The 23,962-nt window shown below is 52.3% G+C and overlaps 1 protein-coding gene across 1 annotated transcript in view; it reads right to left on the reverse strand.

Moving 5' to 3' along the window:
* Positions 1-23,962, reverse strand: part of ATP6V1B1 (ATPase H+ transporting V1 subunit B1) — an 81,728-nt gene that overhangs the window by 23,510 nt on the left and 34,256 nt on the right. Inside the window, exons 3-4 of the mRNA XM_050943395.1 lie at positions 14,659-14,757; positions 7,023-7,116 (exon numbers count right to left, since the gene is read on the reverse strand). Coding sequence (XP_050799352.1) covers positions 7,023-7,116; positions 14,659-14,757 — 193 coding nt within the window. The remainder of the gene's footprint in view (positions 1-7,022; positions 7,117-14,658; positions 14,758-23,962) is intronic.

Below are 23,962 nucleotides of genomic sequence, written 5' to 3' on the forward strand. Positions count from 1 at the left end.
CTTTTGAAAATGGAGGCCAAAACCCAGTAGTAAAAGGCCCTTTCCTGGGTTACTACTAACAACCCGAGTTATTAACACAGAGGGATGTTTGGACAAATCACATTCACCTTTCAGCACGGAAGCTGCTTAGCTGCTTTTTACCCTTCACCCCTGGTGAGCAATGAAACCCAGACCGGTCACTTTCACTTCCTGATTTCCAGGTCTTAGCCCAAGGCTGTTGCAGGGGAAGGTTTGCATTTTTTAAAGGAAACCCTCTCTCATTGAAAACGATTTAGATAATCCTTAGTCCCGCCACAAGTGCAGGGGACTGGACTAGATGACCTCTCGAGGTCCCTTTCAGTCCTACGATTCTGGGATTCTCTAAATACCCTTGCAGCTCAGGCGATACGGGCTGGTGTTTATGGAACAGAATTAATGCAACTGTTTCAAATGAAAGAAACACCTGGCCAGTCATCATTAGTAATACTGCAGTTAACACAGAGAGGCACTAAGTGGAGCTCAGGGGCCCACTGTGCCAGGCACTGTACACACAGAGGCAGATGAAGATTTATTGGGGCCCTGGGCACAAACAACATTTTGGCCAACCACACTCCCCTCGCCACGGAACCTCGTCCCCTCCTCCTTCGTTTCCTAGGGTTGCCAACTTTCTAATTGCCCAAAACCGAATAGCCCTGCCCGACCCCCTGCCCCACCCCTTCACTGAGGCCCCGTCTCTTCTCTGAGTCCCCACCCCCACTTGCTCCATCCCCCCTCCCTCTGTTGCTTGCGCTCCCCACCCTCAGTCACTTTCACTGGGCTGGGGCAGGAGATTGGGGTGTGTGAAGGGGTGAGGGCTCTGGCTGGGGGTGCGAGCTCTGGGGTGGGGCTGGGGCAGTGATGAGCTGCCAAAATCTTAACAACCGGTTCCCTATAAAAAGTTCTGATTTAAGGAGGGGGGAAGTGGGGCAGGGGCCGGGGCGGGGGGAGACATACTCGTGGGACCAGAGCCCCCTGCAGGGCCCGGGGAAAATTACCCCCGTCAGCGGCCCTGGAGCTTGCAGCCCCCCCCCACCCCTTACCTTGCCTGCAGCCCAAAGCAGTAGGACAATTCAGGAGCTCAGCTGAGCCGCTCAGCTGGTGCCGGCGGCTGGCCACACTGCAGCTGGGGGGGAAACGGGGGAGGGGCCAGGGGAACCTCAACCTCCCCAGCTGGGGATCCTGGAAGCAACAGGATGGTCCAGCCCACGGACCGGAGTTCTTTGCCCACCCCCCTGGCCCTTTAACAACCGGTTCTCCACGGAGGTCTAATTTTAGCAACCGGTTCTTGGGAACTGGTGGGAACCCGCTCCAGCTCACCACTGGGCTGGGGATAAGGGGTTCAGGGTGTGGGAGAGGGCTCCGGGCTGGGTCAGGGGTTAGGGTGCGGGGGGGTATGGGCTCTAGGCTGGGGGTGTGGACTTTGAGTGGGGCCAGAAATAAGGGGTTCAGGGTGTGGGAGAGGGCTCCAGGCTGGGCAAGAGGGTTGGGGTGTGGGAGAGGGTGAGGGGGTGAGGGATCTGGCTTGGGGTGTGGACTCTGGGGTGGGGCAAGGGATGCGGGTGTGGGATGAGGAAGGGGCTCCGGGCTGGGTAAGGGGTTGGGGTGTGGGAGAGGGTGAGGGGGTGAGGGCTCTGGCTTGGGGTGTGGACTCTGGGGTGGGGCAAGGGATGCGGGTGTGGGATGAGGGAGGGGGCTCCGGGCTGGGCAAGAGGGTTGAGGTGTGGGAGAGGGTGAGGGGGTGAGGGCTCTGGTTTGAAGTGTGGACTCTGGGGTGCCGTGGAGCAGGGAATGAGGGTTTGGGGTTAGGGAAGGGGCTCTGGGCTGGGCCAAGAGGTTGGGGTGTGGGAGAGGGTTTGGAGGGCGGGCTCCCAGCAGCACTTACCGCTGCTCCCAGGAAATGTCCGCCAGGTCCCTGCAGCCCCTGGACACATGGGAGGCCAAGGAGGCTCCATGCACTGCCCTTGCGCCCACAGGAACCGCCCCCGCAGCTCCCATTGGTCACAGTTCCCAGCCAATGGGAGCTGCGGAGCCGGCCCTCAGGCCAGGGGCAGCACATGGAGTCTCCCTGGCCACCCATGCACCTAGGGGCCACAACTACCTGGTGGCCACTTCCAGGAGCCATGTGGAGCTAGGGCAGGCTGACCAGAGCCGCCTGGGTCCCTTTTTGACCAGGCGTTCTGGTCGAAAACCAGATGCCTGGCAACCCTACGTCTTCCCCCTGAGGGCCCACTCCCTGGTCAGGCTGGAAGCTGGAGCTGGCCTGTGGTAAGAACTTCCCAGGGACCCTGGGCTGCTGTGGGAAGCCCCAGACCTTCCACCTGCCATGGGTGGCACCCAGGGGACAGGGGCATGGGTGGGGGCTGCTCCTGGGCACCCTGCTCACCGACTGGCTCTGGCTTCTGGCCTGGTCACAGAGCAGGGCCTCGAGGGGAAAAGAAGAAGCAAGGGGCAGGGCCATCGTTCTAGCACCAGTGGCCCCGCCCCTTCTACGCAGGTTCCAGCGCTCCTGTGAGGAACCCTAAATTGACTGGGGCCCCAGGCACGGGCCCCATGTGTTAATCGGCCAATGTGTCCATACCATAGGGGTTGGAACTAGGGGGGCTGCCACACCCCTGGTCTCCATTATATACCACATTTACAGTTTGGTTCAGTGGCTCTCAGCACCCCCACTATACAAATTGTTCCATACACCTGCTATGAGACAGTCTCTGCTCTGAAGAGTTGACATCTAGACAAGAAAAGAGAGGCTTATTATACCCATTTTACAGTTGAGGAGCTGAGGCATAGAAAAATGTTACCAGAGGTCACCCAGGCAGTCTGTGACAAACTGGGAACTCGAATTCACAGCTCCTGAGTCCCAGCCCAGTGCATTAACACAAGCCCAAAGGGGGCCTGGACTAGCTCTAGGGACAGTCATGAAATCTGCATAATAACCACAAGGCCTAATCTGCCCAGAATGCCCATTCTAGGCTCGAAGGCATCACTGTTTTAGTCTGACCTCCTGCACAGCACAGGCCAGAGAACTAATTCCTGTCTGAACCAGAGCAGAGCATTTAGAAAAAACATCCGACCCAGATTTAAAAATTTGACAGTGATGGAAAATCCACCACAACCCTTGGGAAGTTGAGCCAGCAGTTAATTAACCTCAGTGTTAAATCTCTGCACCTTATAGCCAGTCTGAATTTCTCTAGCTTCAATTTCCAGCCGTTGGATCATGTCAGACCTTTCTCTGCTAGACTGAAGAGCCCACTTGTGAATTCTGCTCCCCCTGTAAATTCTGCTCCCCCTGTAAGTACTCATGTGATCAAGTCACCCCTTCACCGTCTCTTTGTTAAACGAAATAGATCGAGCTCCTTGAATCTATCCTATAACGCAGGTTTTCTAGTCCTTTAATCATTCTTGTGGCTCTTCTCTGAGCCTTCCCCAATTTATCCACATTGTTCTTGAATTGTGGGCACCAGACCTGGACTCAGGATTCCAGCATGGGTCGCACCAGCGTCAAATACAGAGGTAAAATAACCTCCCCGCTCCTACTCAAGAATCCTGTTTTTGCATCCAAGGTTTGATTTAGGTCTTTTGGCCACAAGGTTGCACTGGGTGCTCATGTTCATTAGCCAGCATGATCCCAAGTCTGTTTCAGAGTCACTGCTGGCTGGGATAGATTCCCCCAGCCTGGAAGCACAGCCCACCAAGCGCTAGAAAACGAATGGAAGGGAATGCACCTGCCTAAGGAGTTGGAGTGACTTAATAGCTCCCTGCCTCCCATCTCTATAGTCTGTGAATTGGGCCCTAAATAAGGCAAAAACAGCCTTTCCTCATGGCACTGTGGGAGTTCAGCTCCCAGCCAGAACCCTGAAGAGCAGAATAATCAAACAAAAAACAAAATCAAATTGTTGGGGAGATCAAAGTGATTTCTGGACCCTTGCAAACAGCCCAGGTTGGGTTTGGGGCCAGTTCTCATTGTGTCTCAATGTGCTTTGAGGACCTTGCCTTGCCTGGCTTCCTATGGGGCAGTCCCAGGGTGGATGGCTCTGGCCTGTGTCATGCCAATTGGGCCAGTGGGCTGCTAAAGGTATCCCCAAGATGCTGGTGTTGGCTGGTGGCCTAGCCATGAACATGCCCCAGCAGGCCTCAGTGCACCCCAGGGGAAGGCTTTGCCCATCAGGCTAGGAAGGTGCTGGCCTGGGGTGGCCACTGCACACTGGGCTTGGATGACTTTGGCATCAGCTCTGGAGCCTGCGAGCCCCTAAGTGGTGTGCAGCAGGGGCCAGGTGTGGGCATATGTTAGGTTAAGCAGTGGGTGTAGCCCTCTGCATGGAGCCTCCTGCACTCCTGTTCCCATCTTCACAAGGGACAAGTCAGGGGTGGAGAATGGGGGTGTCGGATCCCCACCATGCTAAGGGGACAGTTGGCTGCACATTCCAGTGTCACAGCAAGGCAGGGTCAGGTTCCCCCACCTCCTGTGCACCAAAGCTCTGCATCTGGGCTGGGCACGATTAACTTCTTAGCATCTTACTCTTTCCTCCTTCTTCCCACCTCACCAAAACCAAACCAAACCATACTAGGTGGGTAGCAGACACATCCTGGAATGTGGCACTTATCCCAGCGCTGCCTCAGTGGGCAGGGAGAGGGGAGAGAGATGGTCTCCTAAAGTCTTCCAGCGAGATGAGAACAGATCCCTTAAGGAACCATCCACTGTCCAGTGATCATGTTACCCTGAGTTCCTGCACTGACACCTGCCCTCTGCGTGATGCATTGTCCTCTACCACTGCCCTTTGCATACAGGTCGGTGGCCAGTTTTCCTACTGCAAGTGGACAGGAGAGTAAGATTGCCTGAGACACTCTAGCAAATACTTTACTGATGTCCAGACAATGACACGCCACATCTACCGAGTTTCCGTCCCCCACTGATTTTGTCCCTGGGATTGGGTCTGCCCAGATCTGTTCTTTACAACTCCTCAATGCTGTTTCACGGCTCATGACTCCATCGTTAGCTTCCAGATGGTTACAGAATTGTTTTCCCCTTCACGCTGATTTTATTCCGTTACTAAGGATCAAAGTTAGATTTGCTGGTCTGAAATTGCTCAGGTTTCTCTCTTGTGGTAGCCAGTTTCATGCCAGTGAAAGGTGTCACATTGGCAGAAGTTCTCTGGTTAGCCACAGATGTACATGCCCTCGCTCTGATCGAGCTGGTGTGCAGCACAGGCAGCGGCTCAGGGATACCCCCTCCAAGCTCCTAGGTACCTAGTCAGGCAGCTAGACCGAGGCACTGCCCTTGCGTCTCTGGCCCCATTTCTAAGTTAGTACGCTAGCTTAAGCTGGGAATCATCTCTCCCAGCTGCAGCGTAGATGTCTGCAAAGAGGCCTGTGGCCTAGAGGATAGAGAACTGCAGTGGGAGTCAGGTAACCTTGGGCAAATTCCCCTTCCTGTACCTCTGTTTCTCTCCCTTTATTTCTTTTACAAGCTCTTTGGGGCAGAAGCTGTCTCTTACTATGTTTATATACAGCACCTTGCACAATGGGGCCCTGGTCTCACCTAGATTCACTGCTACTGCTTCATTCACAGGAAACAGATTTCAGAGTGAGCTGTAGCCCATGAAAACTTATGCTGAAATAAATTTGTTAGTCTCTAAGGTGCCACAAGTGCTCCTGTTCTATTCACCGGAAAGGAGTTCAGGTTCTACACTTACTGCATCCTCGGTCGCTCCTCTGAGACAAAGGGCCAATTAGTTCCAACAAGGATGGTGCTATTTTATATTTTTTTAAGATGCAGCCACCTGTCATCCAGTAGGAACTAGACTGAGACCCAACAAACTCATTTGATATAAGAGACAGACCAATCATCAGATGGGAACCACCTTTAACTCACCTCCAACCCTAGACCAGATTTGAACTAGTGACCTGGAAACAAGAGATCCTGGAGTCCATCACGAATCCACTAAACCCTCCTGCCCTTTGCAGTCGTCAAACAATTTTACTGCCTTGTCTTCCCACTTTGCCGTTATTATTATTGTTGATTTCAATCCCCCCCTTTGCCTACTAGCAGGACTGTGCGTTCTGGGTACCTCCAGCCCTGATCTATTCGCTCGAGACCGGCCGGAAGCAACGCGGGGAGTATCAGATAGCACTCTGCAGCTGGGCTGAACCAAACCCCAGGATCCAAACACCCCCAAACTTTTGTGGTCTAGAATTTGAATTTGAATAGGGATTTCATAGCTGGCCCCTCTCTCTCTAATGGCACCAGACACCCCCCTGAACATGGGATCAGATCTCAGATCCCAGCCCATCTCCTTGGGCCTATGTGTGGCATCAGCAGAAACTTGTTGGCAGCATTAATTCATCCTTGGGGTTTTTTGCCTTCCGCTTTCCCCTACCAGCCTTTATAGACGGTGTGACCTTCCCCACTTCTCCTCCCCACTCTCTTCTCTGTTTCCATTACTGCTTCTTTTACCCTCTGCTTGTGGGGCCAGTCCTGAATAGAGACACACTGGCTGCTTCTGGCGCCTTTGGAATTATTTGGCTTTTCAGACTCACTGAGGAGTTCTATCAAAAGTCACCCAGCAGCTTTTCAGCAGAGGCCAGGAAGCATTTCCAACAGCTCTAGTTGAACTGGACCAGCCTTTCAATCCATTTCCCAAAGCGCCTGCTGCTAGGGTGGCCAGAGAGCAAGTGTGAAAAATCGGGACACTTTTTTTTTCAGGATGGGAGCATAGTTGCATATATAAGACAAAGCCCCTAATATTGGATGGCTCTGAAGGTATCTGGATGTCTGGTCACCCTATCTGCAGCCCCTATCTCAGGGCAGGTGAAACAAGGGTAAATATTGAGCAGAGGAAAGTGAATCTCTATGCAGACAAATCACAAGTTGCAAATGTAAAATCAGCAGCAGGCTACAGGCTCTGGCAGCCCCGTGTTGCTGGCACAGTAACTTGTTGCTGTTTATTTTTTCCACTGAGATCCATGTATTGAGATAAATTCGTTCTCAGCTGCTCTTATGGACCTACCTAGCATGTCCTCGGAAACAGGTGTCCGGAGGATGTCCCCGGTAAACTCGCAGGATGTCTTCTTGGCGTCGATCCCAGATGTTCCTTCAAACACCTGCACAGACCCGGGGACAGGAATCGAATTAGTGGCAATTAGTGGGGATTAACAGCAAATGGCTAGAGAGGGCCAGGCGAGTTCAAATGAACTGAGGGGAAGGGAATCTAGAAGATAATGTTATGTGATCTGCACTGTTTAAAAAGATGCACCAGAGAGAGAGGGAGACTGGGAAGGAAGGAAGGAAGGAAGGAAAGACGCTTTGGTATTAAGAAAACTCCTCTTTTAGGACCTGATTGAAAGCCTGTCAATGGGAGTTTTTCCATTGACTTCAATGGGCTTTGGCTCAAACCTTTACTCCACAATGTAACTGGACCCCATATGCATGTGTCTCAGCATGCCCCCTCTCTAGCCTGGCGTAGAGCTGCACAACTCCCAGTTTATGGCCTTAATGCAGCAGCGCGTGGATCTGGGGAACTGGTGCTCACCTGGCTACCCCTCCATTTAAACCTACAATCTCCCTCATGTTTTACAGTGTAAAACCTCCAGGCTGCTGGACCACCCCAGGGAGATTTCTGTCCCTCTCCTGTACCCTCATGGACCTGGCTGGCCTGGAGAATGATGGGGCTGACAGACAGGAATGACTCTGTAAAGCTGGTACGTAAGCAGTACTACAGTCAATTTTAAGTCGTGGCTGGATCTGGGCCTGGTGATCTTGGCCAACACTGGGGATTGGAGTGGGGCCCTCCAGAGCTAAATACAGAAACCTCTATGACATGAGCGAAAGAATCTGTCCCTCCAGCTGCACTCCTGGAACAGATTCATCTCCTGTGTAGATCAGGTGCAGAGGTGGACAGGTCGCACACACTCCCCCGTGGGTCACTGCTCCAGAAGGAGCCCGAGCCATAGCTACTGGTGTAGCTGATACCAGTGGAGCTAGTCTGATTTACACCAGCTCAGGACCTGCCCCCTAAATGTGACTATGTAGATTCAAAAGCAGGTCACCTGTCCATCCCTGCTCAGCAGCCCTGCCTTCACAAAGGGACAGGGTAGCACTCTGCTTGTTCGCCTCTGGGCACAGAGCTCTGTGCCGGGCATGAAGCGCACGGTGGTCCTTTGCTTTCTAGCTGCTGCTAGAATTCTTACATCTCCCAAGCTAAGCAGGGTAGGACCAGGTCAGCACTCCAATGAGAGACCTTGAGGCAAAAGTCCAGGTGCTGCAGGAAGTGGAGTTTGTGTCTCAATGGGTGGCGCTCTTGAGCCAAGGCAGAACTGGAGCATGGCACCACCTTTCAGATTTGACTTTGCGGGGGGGAAAGAGAGCTCAGGCCCTTGCAAGCTATGAAAGTCCTCAGCCAGGGATCTGTTGGTTGTGTGTGTGTGTGTGTGTGTGTGTGTGAACAAGCTGCATCTTCAGTACAACACAAACCGAACCCCTAGCAATCAGACAGGAAGCCAGCCCCTGTTGTGGTTTGAGACACAGGAAATGGAAGCAGGCATCAGAATATCCTGCTCCCCTCTGCATTTAAATGTGCAGTGCCCCGGTCACCAGTAGGGTCTGAATCCTCAGCGCTCGCTGCAGTACAGACCTCTGCCATGTGAACAAATGAAGAAACATCAGCTGAGTAGTCGACCAGTCGCTACGGGAGAAAATGGCACATGTGTTGCTCGCATATAACGAGCTGTATTTCCTGGGTCTCAAGAGTTATCATCAGACCAGCTATCCCTGCTGGGAAGTTCAGTAGCATATATGGCACACAAGCCTAGATTCTGCAACAAACTCGGCATGAGTGGAGGGATTCTCTTGAGCAGAGCCAACTTCAGGGTCAGGGCCATATTTATATATCACGCACATATATTATATAAACATTACACACCAGTATTTACATGCAATTTCTTTAGTTAGCTAAGAGATCACTGCAATTTTCCATTCCAGCTCCTACCACATGAGAAATCATTCTTTTAAAATTGCTTTGAAACCTAGATTTGCTCAAAGAAGGCAGCTCTGGAGATCCCTGCAATTCCAAAATGAGTCAGGGAAAGGCCGGAATAAAGAAAGCATAACCAGTCTCATTAATGCAATGGATGTAACAGTCGGGCAGTTTAAGGGCTGTGTTTTCTCCCAGCCCGCTAACGAGATCCTACCAGAGCAGTGTGCTCTAGCAGAGAAGGGAATCCAAAGGCACTTTGATTGGTATAATATTTGCCACCATTTGTATTAATTAACCTCCCGACCGCTGCTTTAATTAGAGCCGTGTGGCCCCTTGGAAAGACCAGACTGTGAAAGAATGTGGCACATTCAAGCAGGCTCATTCATCCAGCTGCAGCTGTGGCCACAGGGAAGAAAGGAAAAGGCTGCCCTACCCCAGTGCATGTGTGTGGGTCAGGCCCTTCCTAAGCCGCTTCTGCAAAAGACTCAGGTTTTTGGAGGCTGACTCCCTAATAGGATTAGAAGGGCACTGCAAAGGTCTCTGCCGCATTGGAGGAGTGAAGTTTCGCAGCTCGCCGGCAGAGGTCCCAGGCAGGTCAACTGTGCAGCTGCCTAGTTTCACTAGGCTGAGCTCAAGGCGTTAATGATTAGAGAGGGACAAGCCAGGAGGGAAGGTGGGCTGATTGGAAGGGACAGGGAGTTAGATTACAAAAGGTCAGGACACTTTTACAGAAAACTGTGACTTCTATTTTGGAAGGACCCTGGTGCCCCCGTGGAGACCCACAGAATCCACCCGCATGGAGGGTGCAGAATCAGGGCCACAATAAGGATCTCACAGGGCGAGACCTTTTGTGCCAGTTGTTGCGAGGGTGAGGGATGAACTGGTGATTGTCAATGCAGAGTTTGCTGACTGGGTGGAGAAGTAGGAGGCATGGGACCTGAAACTGGCATTTCTGGGGACCTCCAGCAGGGCCAGGCCAAAGGCACATTTTAGGGGGAAATGACGTGAGGCAGAGGGAACTGGGGAACAAATCGGCTGTGCCCATGTAATTAAAGGTTGTAGCCTAGTGCATGCACACAACAGGGCCAAGTTCAGGTTGAAAGAGGCATTTCCTCATTCTAACACTGGCATTTCCCAGCCTTTGAGTGCTTGACTTTGTCACCTGAACGGTGCGTTTTAACATAGTTTTTGGTGTGTATTTCCTAGCTTTTTGAAAAAAACAAACTGACAAAACAGGAGTGCCAGCTTGTGGAACTAGGCGGGTACCCACATGGGTCACCGGAAGGGTCCGAACTGTTAGTTCCATAGCGCAGACCTCTGCCCCGGAGCAACTGACAGCACTAGTAGGTTGTCATCCCCAACATGAGCTATCCAGTAGATGGGGATGAGACACACACTTTGCCAGTGGGTTTCACTGCTACGGGCTGGCAGCCGAGGGATACTGAGACTCAGGAATCCTGGGTTCTAGTCTAGTGTCCGAGGGGAGTATCTACTCTAGTGGTTACACAGCCCCTGCGCCCGCCTGTCCTGACTCCTGTAGCCTGGCCCTTCCAGGCCACTGTCCCAGTTCCACCCCCTGTCTCAAGTCCTCATTCCTGTCCCAATATCCCCCAGCTCCCTGGTCCCCTTGGCTCCATGTCCCCACACTCACTGGTTCCATGGCCCAGCAGCACACCCCAGCCCAGTCCCCAGCCCCCTTGGCTTCTTGTCCCAGTGCCCTCAAACCCTCGGCTTCTCTTCTCCATGCTGCCCACCTGGGTCTTTGTCCCAGTCTCACCCACCACCTGCCTGGCTCCTTGTCCAACCTGCCCTCCCTCCACTGCCCCCAGACTCCTCTCCTCTCCAAGCCGACAGTCATCTCCTCCTTGCTGCCTGGGGGCCAACCGGGGGGCGGCCATTGGGAGCACAGGAGACATGGTCTCCTGCTCTCAGGTTTGTGCATGGCCCCTCAGCAGATGGGAAGTGCAAGGACAGGGCAAGTGTTGGCCCCAGCAGCCAAATGCCAAGTCCCTGCTCCAGAGCATGATGGGGCTACAGCTTCCCAACAAAATGCTTAAGAGTTTTATTAACATGGGCAAAAACAGCCGATTTTTCCCTAGTCTTGTTCTGAGAAAAGGCGGAATCACTTTTGTTGGGGGAAAAATAACTTCAGGCTGAAGCAGACGCTCAGCAGGGTAAATTCCAGCCCCAACAGTTACAGTTTTGCAAAGTTATAAGCCGCTGACAACAGAGTGTTATAATAGGAAGTGTTAACCAGAGGCGCTATATACAGTCCTAGAACCCTGCCCGTCCCCTTAGTGCTGGCCTGCCTGTGCGCCGAGAGCCAGCTGCAAGGGTGGTTCTGTGAGTGTGTTGTGGCTGCCTTGTCACAAGGAGCTGGAATCAGACCCCCCACCCAACAGTCAGAGACATCGATTCCAAGGGCAGATGGGACCATTGCGATCCTTTAGTCTGACCCCTGCATAGCCCAGGCCGGAGAAGTGCCCCGAAATAATCCCTAGAGCCAAGTTTAGAAAAACAGCACATCTCGATTTGACAATCGCCAGTGTTGGAGAACCCACCACAACTCGTGGATAGGTTGTTCCAAGGGTTAATTACCCTCCTCGTTACAAATTTATCCCTTATTTCCAGTCTGAATTTGTCGAGCGTCAACTTCCAGCCACTGGATCGTGTTATTCCTGCCTCTGCTGGCCTGAAGCTCCCGTAACTGAATATTTGTTATTTATAGACTGTGATCAAGTCTCCCCTTAACCTTCTCTTTGCTAAGCTCCATAGATGGAGCTCTTTGAGTCTCTCGCTATAAGGCAGGTTTTCTAACCCTCTGATCATTCTTATGGCTCTTCTCTGAACCCTCTGCAATTTGGCAACATCTTTCTTGAACTGTGGACACCAGAACTGGACGCAGGATTCCAGCAGTGGTCACACCAGTGCCAAATACAGAGGAAAAACAACCTCTGTGCTCCTACTTGAGATTCCCCTGTTTATGCATCCGAGGATTGCATTAGCCCTTTGGCCACAGCGTCACCCTGGGAACTCCTGTTCAGCTGATTATCCACCATGACCATCAAATCTTTTTCAAAGTCGCCGCTTCCCAGGATAGAGTCCCCCTTCCGGTACAGGACTGCCTGGGGGGGGGGGGAAGTGGGGCAATTTGCCCCGGGGCGTTTTTCGGGGCCCCTGGAGTGGGGTCCTTCACTCGCTCTGAGGGCCCTGGAAAACTCTCTCGAGGCCCAGGCCTCGGGAGCTTCTTCTGCTCTGGGTCTTCGGCGGCAATTTGGCGGCGGGGGGTCCTTCCACTCCAGGACCCGCCGCTGAAGTGCCCCGAAGACCTGTGGCGGGGGGTCCTTCTGCCCTGGGACCCACTGCCGAAGTGCCAGGTCTTCGGTGGCAATTCAGCAGCTGGGAAAGACCCCAGACCTCCTGAATCCTCTGGGCTGCCCTGTTCCTGTATGTATGATCATGATCATTATTCCCAGATGTAGATACGTACATTTAGCCATATTAGAATGAACATGGTCACTGCCAAACTTGACAAGATTCAAGTGAGCTAGAGGGACAGAATGGCTTAGTAGTGGGAATGAGGACTAGCAAGTGCTGCTGCTAGGATTTGAACTGAAGGCCCAACCCGCTACAGCAAAGCCCTCTGCTATTCAGCTAGCTGCTCACAGGAGTAGGCTGATCTCTTCTGGAGAACAGGGAACAGCTGGAGAGTAGGGATAGGATACAGAGGGACCTAGACAAATTGGAGGATTGAGGCCAAAAGAAATCTGATGAGGTTCAACAAGGACAAGTGCAGAGTCCTGCACTGAGGAAGGAAGAATCCCATTCACTGTTACAGACTGGGGACCGAATGGCTAGGCAGCAGTTCTGCAGAAAAGGACCTGGGGATTACAGTGGACGAGAAGCTGGATATGAGTCAACAGTGTGCCCTTGTTGCCAAGAAGGCTAATGGCTGTATAAGTGGGGGCATTGCCAGCAGATTGAGGGACGTGATCATTCCCCTCTATTCGACATTGGTGAGGCCTCATCTGGAGTACTGTGTCCAGTTTTGGGCCCCACACTACAAGAAGGATGTGGAAAAATTGGAAAGAGTCCAGTGGAGGGCAACAAAAATGATTAGGGGGCTGGAGCACATGACTTATGAGGAGAAGCTGAGGGAACTGGGATTGTTTAGTCTGCAAAAGAGAAGAATGAGGGGGATTTGATAGCTGCTTTCAACTACCTGAAAGGGGGTTTCAAAGAGGATGGATCTAGACTGTTCTCAGTGGTAGCAGATGACAGAACAAGGAGCAATGGTCTCAAGTTGCAATGGGGGAGGTTTAGGTTGGAGGTTAGGAAACACTATTTCACTAGGAGGGTGGTGAAGCACTGGAATGGGTTACCTAGGGAGTTGGTGGAATCTCCTTCTTTAGAGGTTTTTAAGGTCCGGCTTGACAAAGCCCTGGCTGGGCTGATTTAGTTGGGGATTGGTCCTGCTTTGAGAAGGGGGTGGCACTAGATACCTCCTGAGGTCCCTTCCAACCCTGATATTTCATGATTCTATGATTCTGGATGGACCAGCCACCATGACACGCGCTTTGCAAGCACACTGTACAGTTGGCAAGGTCTCCTCCAGGCCTAGTGGATGGAGGCAGAAAAGGGAACAGAAAATCACCTCCCTTCTCCCGTGGGTACAGAACCTGACTTCCCCAAAGACACTTGCAATCCAGTCTCTGCAGCAGCTGCTCTTACAGCCCTGCTTTCGAGAGGGTGTATGAGAGGAGAGGAGAACTGAGGGTAGGTCTATACGTCAATGGAAAGCCCAGGTCTGGCCAGTGGCAGCTGACTCAGGTTTGTGGGGCTGTTTCATTGCAGTAAAGATGTCTGGGATCCAGGTGGAGCCCGGGCTCTAGATCCTGCAAGGTGGGATGGTCTCAGAGCTTGGGCTCCAGTCTGAGCCCAGATGTCTACACTGCAATGAAACAGCCTCATATTCTGAGCACCAGGAGCCCGAGTCAGCTGGCATGGGCCAGCTGTGCTGTCTAGTGGCTGTGTAGACACATCGTGATCAGGTAAGGCCCCTGCATGCTCACAAGCTCCTTGGAGCAGGGGTTGTTTTTCACTATGGGTTTGTGCAGCGCCCAGCAAAATGGGGCCCTGATCTAGGTTATGGCCTAGAGGTGCTACCATAATACAGATACACTGATATTCTTCTCAGTTTCCTGCGCCATCCAGTCACTCTGACAATGCGCTTTGCAAAGAATGAAACTCATATGGAACCGAACTGGAAAAGGGAACCTATAGAAAATCAATACGGATTCTCAGCAGCAGAATGGGCCAGGTGAGTTGTAGTTGTGCTGTGTTGAGACTGTATTAAAATGATAAGCTATCCCAGTGAGTCTCAGAGATTTTCATGATCTGTTTGCAAGGGGGCGCTGCATGGAGGCATGCAAGCTGAGTCTTCAACAAAGAGCTAGCTTAGAGCAAGGTGGGTGAATCCTGCCTTAGGGAGCAGCCTGCTTTGTCTCTATCTGGTTTTGGCTCTTGTGTGTTAAGGTTCTGGGTTTAAAGAACCAAAGTCATGTTACATCGCAAGCTTCCAGCAAGAGGATTTCCTGGTTTTAGCTAACCTCTGTGTGTGTGTGTTCCGTGAACTCAGTGACAAGGAACCCGCTGCACGCTGTGCACTCACCTGCACTATAGCTTTAGAGCCCACCACTTCCAGGACCTGTCCGCTCCTGCTGGTGCCATTGGGGAGGGTGAAGTTGACAATCTCGGCGTACTGGGCGAACTGCGCAGAGAGAAGCAAGGCTGGGGTTAATGTCTGAGCTGTCGCTGTTCTGTGGGAAGCAATCCTGCCCTGGCTTAATTTCACAACACAACCAGACTCCAGCCAGCTCCCCACATTGGTACAACCGTTGTGCAATGCCCGGCTCCCTCCCTAGCTCAGTGGGACTGTCAATGGGAGAGCCTGGGCCTTGGTGTAACCCCTTGGACTGGCGCCCCCCGGACCCTGCTTCCAGCTGAACAATCGGAAATATATCTGGGTGTTCCTTTGGAAGCAGGAGCACTGCCTGGGTGCTCGCTGCCTCGGAGCACTGCCCTAGATGAGTGGCCCATGCTGTGCCTACCTCCCATTCCTCGTCCCACACTTTCACGGGGCTCCTCGGCTTTCCCCCATCCCTTTGTGCTCATTTTGTCCTGTTCTCTTCCCCTGCCCCCGACCAAACCTCCTGCACCACTCTGCCCTTTGCATCCTGCCCCTGCGCTCCTGCCATGCAGCCCCTAGGCCTGGAGCTCCCTCCTGCCCCGCCTGGACAAAGGTCTCTCTTCATTCTAATCCTTTCTTCAAGCTCACGCCTTGTATTCATCACTTCTATGGATAAGGCACCAGACTGGGACACTGGAGATCCGGGTTCTATTCCCAGCTCTTCCACTGACCTACTGGGGGACCTTGGGCAAGTCCCTTCATGCTCCCATGCCTCAGTTTGCCCATCTGTATAGTGGTGCTAACAACACTCCGATGTCTATTTAGAGTGTGAGCATCCCTACCTAACTGGGGTGCTGCAAGGATAAATTTATGCACATTCGTGGGGGCGGGGCTCAGACTCTAGGGCGTAAGACGTCCAAACAGCAAAAGGTAGCAGAGAAATTGGCTCAGAATCATAGTCTGCACTTGAGTACTTTGAAATGGACCTTCAGTCAATGCCAGGCTGGTGAAAGCTGCCACATCGGAAAGCCTCTCCTTCGCCACAGAGCAGGGAGATGATGGGGGCGGGTGCAAAGGCAAGCTCCCCCACCCCCCCCCCCACACACTGCCCTGCTCCCCCATAGCCCTCACTTTGAGCAAGGGAGTAATTCACCTTCTGGCTACAGCTACATCCCCCGGACTAACCCCCATGTAGTTAAAGCAGGGAGGGAGATGTACCATGGTCACTCTCTACTGGCCTGGTTTGGATTAGAATCAAGGCTCACATCTACATAGCACGTAAAGGCTGTAGTGCAGGTAGGCTTGACTCTAACGAACACAGGTAATGATCATAGCAGAGATGTGGCGGCTCGGAATTCAACATGGGCCAGCTGCCACAGCACAAGGCTGCTGGGGGCCTGGGGGCGTACCCAGGTTGCTAGTCTGCTGCTGTATCTTCCCTACTGCTGTTACCCATGCTTAGGGTGACCAGACAGCAAATATGAAAAATTGGGACGGGGTGGGGCACCTATATAAGAAAAAGACCCCAAAATTGGGACTGTCCCTATAAAATCGGGACATCTGGTCACCCTACCCATGTTAGCTAGATTAAAGCTAGCACAGATGGGCCTATATCCCATTATGGCACCCCCCAGACCCCCCGTTGCTTCCTAAGCTCTGGCATTGGCCCACTGTTCTTCCCTAAAGTTGCCGAATTTTGTATGTTCCAAAGGATGGACATTTAGCCAAACCTCCAGCAGTCCTGTTCCATGCACCAGCCACCGGCCTGCTGGCTTAGCCTCAGCCAGGACGGTGCAGTTTCCCCGGCCACTGGGCATTTACGCCTGTGAACTTTGGACTTTAAATCTCCAGTAAAAACCTTCCTTTAAAACAATCTAACACGTGGCCCAGCTCTTTAACTGATCTTATTCATTTCCATCCTGCACATGTCAGAGTGAAAGGCGCTATCGCCACGACCCACGATGTTGCAATTGATCAACAAAGCATTTATTTATTACCAGGCATAACCCTTCCTCTGGAGCCAGGGGCAGCTGCGTATGGAATGCAGCTTTCCTGGCTTCAGTATTGGCCATTTTTAACTCGAGAGCTGCCCTAATGCCACTGACGAGGGCCTGGATAGCAGGGTTACAATAACAGTGAACTCATTGAGACAGGGGAGTTCAATCCCTGGTCTCTAGGCAAGCACCGAGATTGGTAACAAACACAAAATGCTGAACGCCCAGCCCCATGCCTGAGCCGGAAGATCATGGCCCCTATAACTGAGCAGACGGTGAGCATACCGGGGCCTGCTGTGAGTGAACACACAACTCCAGCCCATCCGTGTCCACAGAGCTTTCAGCCAGGCTGAATCTGCCCTGAAAATGCAGGATGAGCACATCCGTGTCCACTAGAGGGTCTCTTTGTCAAACCAAGCAGCAGCATTTCCCCCATCTACTAAAACCTCCCGGTAACAGGAGCTACACCCAACAGATCTAGTCAGTTCGCACAAGGGATGGAACTGTCTCTGTGCACTGATGTCAATGGGGAGGAATTTCTTTCAAAGACCATGGTGACATGCCAGATTTTCTGGCGTTGGGGAAATACAGGCATTTTACATAATGGGTATCACAGGTGGAGGTGAATACCTACACACACAGTGAGAAAGCAATTCTATAAGAAAATAAATCTAGCTGGCTTTGCAGGATGGCTGTTAGGGGGAACACCACCATTTACCTCTCTCCCTTCTGAAAACAGACCATTTATTCCCACCCTTTGTTTCCTATCTTTTAACCAGTTACTGACTGATCCAAGAAGGCCAACGGCATATTGGGCTGCATTAGTAGGAGCATTGCCAGCAGAGTGAGGGAAGTGAATTATCCCCCTCTATTCAGGACTGGTGAGGCCACACCTGGAGTATTGCATCCAGTTTTGGGCCCCTCACTACAGAAGGGATGTGGACAAATTGGAGAGAGTCCAGCGGAGGGCAACGAAAATGATCAGGGGGCTGGGGCACATGACTTACGAGGAGAGGCTGAGGGAACTGGGATTGTTTAGTGTGCAGAGGAGAAGAGTGAGGGGGGATTTGATAGCAGCCTTCAACTACCTGAAGGGGAATTTCAAAGAGGATGGAACTAGACTGTTCTCAGTGATGGCAGATGACCAAACAAGGAGCAGTGGTCTCAAGTTGCAGTGGGGGAGGTCTAGGTTGGATATTAGGAAACACTATTTCACTAGGAGGGTGGTGAAGCACTGGAATGGGTTACCTAGGGAGGTGGTGGAATCTCCTTCTTTAGAGGTTTTTAAGGCCCGGCTTGACAGAGCTCTAGCTGGGATGATTTAGTTGGGGTTGGTCCTGCTTTGAGCAGGGGGTTGGACTAGATCAGTGGTTTTCAAACTGCGGGTCGCGACCCAGTACTGGATACAGTCAGGCACTGGGTCGCGGCAGCTCTGGTCAGCACTGCCGTTAAAAGTCCTGGGCCGTTAAAAGTCCTGGCGGCAGTGATGCCCAGCTAAGGCAGGCTAGTCCCTACCTGTTCTGACACCGCGCTGCGCCCCAGAAGTGGCCAGCAGCAGGTCCGGCTCCTAGGCGGGGGGAGGAGAGGGCATGGGGCTCTGTGCGCTGCCCCTGCCCTGAGCACCAGCTTCACTGGGGGGGAGGTGTCTGCAGGTGGGGGTCGCGCAGAGCCACTTCCACACCTCTGCCTAGGAGCCGGGCCTGCTGCTGGCCACTTCTGGGGCGCAGTGCAGTCTGTGGTGCCAGGACAGGCAGGAAGCCTGCCTTAGCACCCCCGCTGCGCTGCAGACTGGGAGCCACCCGAGGTAACCCTGTGCCCCAACCTCATGTCCCAATCTCCTGCCCCAGCCCTGAGCCCCCTCCCAAACCCAGAGCCCCTTCCTGCACTCTAAACTCCTCACTCCTGGCCCCAGCCCAGAGCCCGATCCCCCTCCCACACTCCAAACCCCTGCCCCAGCCCAGAGCCCCCTCCCACACCCCAAACCCCTCATTGCCAGCTCCATTGGGTTGCGGGCATCAACACTTTTCTTCAACTGCGTTGCCAGAAAAAAAGTTTGAAAACCACTGGACTAGATGACCTCCTGAGGTCTCTTCCAGCCCTAATCTTCTATGAAAGAACCTTCCTTCTTAACCTCCATAACTCCTTACTTTGCTTCAGAGCCTTTGGTGAGGAACCTTGTTAAAGGTTTTCTGAAAATCTAAGTACGCTGTATGCATCGAATCACCCTTGTACACGTTCCTTGACTCCCTCAAAGATTCCCCAACAAATCATGTTCATCTCTGTAAGTTTTCCCAGTACTGATGTGAGGCTTACCGGCCTGTAATTGCCAGGGTCAGCTCTGGAGCCTTTTTTAAAAATTGGCATCGCATTAGCAATCCTCCAGTCATCTGGTACAGAAGCTGATTTAAATGGTCAGTTACATATCACAGTTAGTAGTTCTGCAATTTCACATTTGAGTTCCTTCAGAAGTCTCGGGTGAAAACCATCTGGCCCTGGTGACTGATTACTGTTTAGTTTGTCAGTTTGTTCCAGAATCTCCTCAATGACACTTCAATCTGGGACAGTTCATCAGCTTTGTCACCTAAAAAGAATTGCTCAGGTTTGGGAATCTCCCTCACAGCCTCAACCGTGAAGACCGATGCAAAGAATTCATTTAGTTTCTCCCCAATGGCCTTATCGTCCTTGAGTGCTGCTTTAGCATCTCAACAGTCCAGTGGTCCCACTGGTTGTTTGGCAGCTTCCTGTTTCTGATGTACTTAACATTTTTTTTTTTTGCTGTTACTTTGAGTTTTTGGCTAGTTGCTCTTCAAATTCTTTTTTGGCCTGTCTCACTGTATGTTTAACTTTCACTTGCCAGAGTTAGGCTCCTTTCTATTTTCCTCGGTAGGATACAACTTCTAATGCTTAAAGGAAGCCTTTTAGCCTCTACCTGCTTCTCTTCCTTTGTTGTTTAGCCAGAGTGGCAGGTTTTTGGTCCTGTTACTATGTTTTTTTAATTTGGGGTATATTTAATTTGAGCCTCTATTATAGTGTTTTTTAAAAGTTTTCATTCAGCTCGCGGGGATTTCACTTTTGGCACCGTACCTTTTAATTTCTGTTTTACTAACCTCCTCATTTTTCAGTAGTTCCTCTTTCTGAAATTAAAAGCTACTGTGCTGGGCTTCTTTGGTGTCCTCCCCTCCAGGATTTAAATTTATATATTATATCATGGTTGCTATTATCAAACAGTTCAGGTATATTCACTTTGTGAACCTGATCCCATGCTCCACTGAGGACTAAAGCAAGAATTGCCTCTCCCCTTGTGGGTTCCAGGACTAGCTGCTCCAAGAAGCAGTTATTTATGGTGTCTAGAAACTTTATCTCTGCATCCCATCTTGAGGTGACATGTACCCAGTTAATACGGGGATAGCTGAAATCCCCCATTACTCCTGAGTTTTCTATTTTTATAGCCTCTCATCTTCTTGAGCATTTCCCAGTCACCATTATCATCCTGGTCAGGTCGTTGGTAGTATATCCCTACTGCTATATTCTTATTATTCAAGCACTACATTTCTATCCATCGAGACTTCATGGTACAGTTTGGTTCATTTAAAATATGTACTACATTTGACTCTCTGTTTTCTTTCACATACAGCGCTACTCCCCCAACCAGTTTCTGTGATGCCCGTTATATCCATAGTCTCATTTAATACCAGGCACTAGAGTTCCTCTATCTTAGTATATAGACTTCTAGCATTTGTACATAAGCACTTATAAAATGTGTCACCTTTTAGCTATGTGCCACCAAGACACACACGATTTGCTTAGCATAGGATTTGGCCAAACACAAACTAAGCGTGATTTTGCATGTGTCTGTGCCACATACCATGGTTCCTTTCCAGCGTGGCTGCATCACGTCATCCAACCAGCGGGGAGAGCTCTAAGCAGGCAGCATGTGCCAAGAAGGGAAGGGGACAGAATCCAGGGAGGGCTCCGAAAGGACTGCACAGCTCCCTTGTTCTCAGCCCAGCCTAACAGGGGCTTTGGCTGTGCCAGGACAGGCCGTCTCTCCTCCCCTTGATGAGTGTTAATTCAGACCCAGGGCCCACGTAGATCCCACCTCTCTGGTTACAGCCCACCTGCAGCAGGTGCTTCTGGGCAACCCGTACCACAAATCAGCTGTTGCGGGGAGGCCCTGCAGGGCTCCCTTTGTTGGTTCCCTTGATCCGTCCGCACCAAATGGGCTCCAGTTGCAAGATCCACCACCCCCCGCGCCCTGCAGCTGCCTTCCCCCCTTGAGATCTCAGGCCCACATCCTCCAAGGCATTTAGGCACCTCCACTCCATGGGAGTTTGGCAGGACCAGGGCCCTCTCCCTCTCCTGTGTCATCGCTGGGAATAAGGGAGCTGCATGCCACACCAGGCCCTGAGAGATGCCCTGCTCTCCTCCTCCCCTCACTGCACCTGGGCAGGGTCCAATTCAGCAACTCGGGGGCTCTGGGCATGACACAAGGAGTCCAGTGTCTCTGCTCCCCTCTTAAAGTGGTGGTGGCAGGGGGGCCCACCCCTTCCCAGAGAGACGCCCTTTTCCCCCAGAAGCATAGGGGGCAACAGCTGGGGTTCATTTCCCCCCACACCACCCACCCTCAGGGGAACAGGAGCAGAGGTAGCAGGGTGCCTGCCCAGGACTCACCCCAACAGTCAGCGGGGGTAAGTGTTTAGGTGAGTGCCCCAGGCCCACTGTGCTGCCTTACAGGGCTGACTCCAGACACCAACTCAGCAAGCAGGTGCTTGGGGCGGCCAAGGGGAAGGGGAAGCACGTCGGGCTCTTTGGCAGTGGGTCCCTCGGCCCCTCACAGAGGGAAGGACCTGCTGCCGAATTGCCGCTGAAGAAGAAAGCAGCGCGGTGGAGCTGCCGCCGATAGCGATTGCGGCTCCCCCAACCTTGCCACTTGGGACGGCAAAAACTCTGGAGCTCGCCCTGCTGCTTGAAGGCTCCACTGCTGAGCTGAACAGTGGGTCTTGGGGTTAACATCCCCTTGAGATGTATAGGGCAATTCCCACTTCTCAGAGCTATTGGTGCAGGCTCTCAGCAGACTCAGGCGGATAAAGTTGCTGCATTGGTTACCCTTAGGTCATGTTTTCAAGCTTTCTTTTGCACTCCTGGTTCACGTGACTCGGGAGCTGGCATCCTTGGCACAGGCTTGTAATGCCTCGGCCTTAATCCACCATACAGTTACACTTCCCCCCATCCTTCTGCCAGTAGAAACACCTGTGCCACCCAGCTGTCGTCTGTGGGCTTGATAGGGGGAGGGGAGAGGGGAGAAGGGCATCACTACCTGAAGTGAGGCAGATAATCCTGCTTCTGCTGCACATGAAGGAGAATCCAGCTAACCTCACCCCTCCTCTCAGGGCCCAGCCCAGCTGCCCAGTCCAGATGTAGGTCAGAATCAGAGGCCCCTTCCCACTCCTACACATGTGGCCTGACTCCCACTGCCGTGCACCTTAGCCTCGATCCTTCCTTCTGCTATGGCCCACTCCCCGGGGGCAGAAAGACCAGCAACCCAGTGGATCCGGCTGCACGAGCCCCCCTGGAATCACGAGCACAGCACCTCTGTTTGCACCAGACCCCCTGGGCAGCCTCAGGTGTAGGGGGCATGGCTGCGGGAAGGGGACACGGGCTGAGCTTCTCTGCGCTCCGGCTACTCCCAGCAGCTGCAAAGGGGAAAATCAAGGAGCTGCAGAGCTACAAGCCACCTTGGCTCCCCCTTCCCCACTGAATGCAGCTCAAACCAGGCCCCGCTTATGGCCCTTTACGCCCAGGGGAGACACGTGCTTCTGTGAGGGGAGGCTGGGGGAGATGACGTGGGGGGAACCAGACCCTTCCCCCCCATACCCAGCTGGGCAGCAGCCTGGCCTTCTGCTGGGGCCCGAGGGGGTCAGGTTCATTTTTATGCACTCACTGCTCCCCGCACGGGGGGCAAACCCCCTGCTCCAGGCGACTGCGCTGCTGGCCCTCCTTGGCCAGCTGGAGAAGCTAAGTGGGAGGTTCACCATGCCAGGCTCTGAGAGCCCCTTGAATGGGCCCTCGCCCTGTAGCCTGTCAGGCAGGGTCATTAGGAGAAGCAGTAACGAGGAGGCCAATCACACGGCCCTAGGGAGGCCTGTCATAAACAGATAGCTAAGGGTTAATGTCTCTTTCACCTGGAAAGGAGTAACCTGAAACACCTGACCAGAGGACCAATCAGAAAACAAGACTTTTTCAAATCTAGGTGGAGAGAAGTTTGTGTGTGAGTTCTTTGTTCTTTGTCTTGTGTCTGTGCCCTCTCGGCTATGAGAGTGATTTTTCTATCTCCAGCTTTCTAATCTTCTGTTTCCAGGTTGTAAGTACAAAGATAGGAAGACCATAGGTTTATATTGTTTTCTTTTGTATTTACATGTGTGTAGTTGCTGGAATGTGTTAAATTGTATTCTTTTTGAATAAGGCTGTTTATTCATTTTTTTCTGTTAAGCAAATGACCCTGTATTTGTCACCTTAATACAGAGAGACCATTTTTATGTCCTTTTCTTTCTTTTTATATAAAGCTTTCTTTTTAAGACCTGTTGGAGTTTTTCTTTAGTGGGGACTCCAGGGAATTGAGTCTGCAGCTCACGAGGGAATTGGTGGGAGGAAGAAGTCAGGGGGAAAATCTCTTTGTGTTAGATTTACTAAGCCTGACTTTGCATACCCTCTGGGTGAGGGGGGAAGAGAGATTAGCTCTCGGTACTTCTGTTTTCCAGGACTGGAAACAGGGAGGGTGGAGTCCCTCTGTTTAGATTCACAGAGCTTGCTTCTGTATATTTCTCCAGGAACCCAGGGAGGGAACACCTGGAAGGGAAAGGGAAATGATTTATTCCCCTTTGTTGTGAGACTCAAGGAATCTGAGTCTGGGGGTCCCCCAGGGAAGGTTTTGGGGAGACCACAGTGAGCTAGGCACTGTAAATCCCTGGCTGGTGGCAGCTTTACCAGGTCCAAGCTGGTAACTAAGCTTGGAGGTTTTCATGCTAAACACCCATATTTTGGACGCTAAGATCCAGATCTGGGAAAAATGTTATGACAAGGCCTCTGTTCATTATGGGCACAAACCCCGGAGGCAGCTTCCCTCTCACTTTGCACTGGAGGGGAAATGCCACACAGGGGGCCCGATCCTGATCCCGCTGAGCTCAGAGGCAGCCAGATCGGAAACCTCTCCCCGGCCGAGGTCTGGGGCTCTCTGCGCGAGGCTGTGGCTGGGCGGGCGCTGTGTCTTTGCGGCAGCGAATGGCTCCTATGTG

This window comes from Gopherus flavomarginatus, chromosome 3 (genome assembly GCF_025201925.1).
Source record: "Gopherus flavomarginatus isolate rGopFla2 chromosome 3, rGopFla2.mat.asm, whole genome shotgun sequence".
Lineage (NCBI taxonomy): Eukaryota > Metazoa > Chordata > Testudines > Testudinidae > Gopherus > Gopherus flavomarginatus.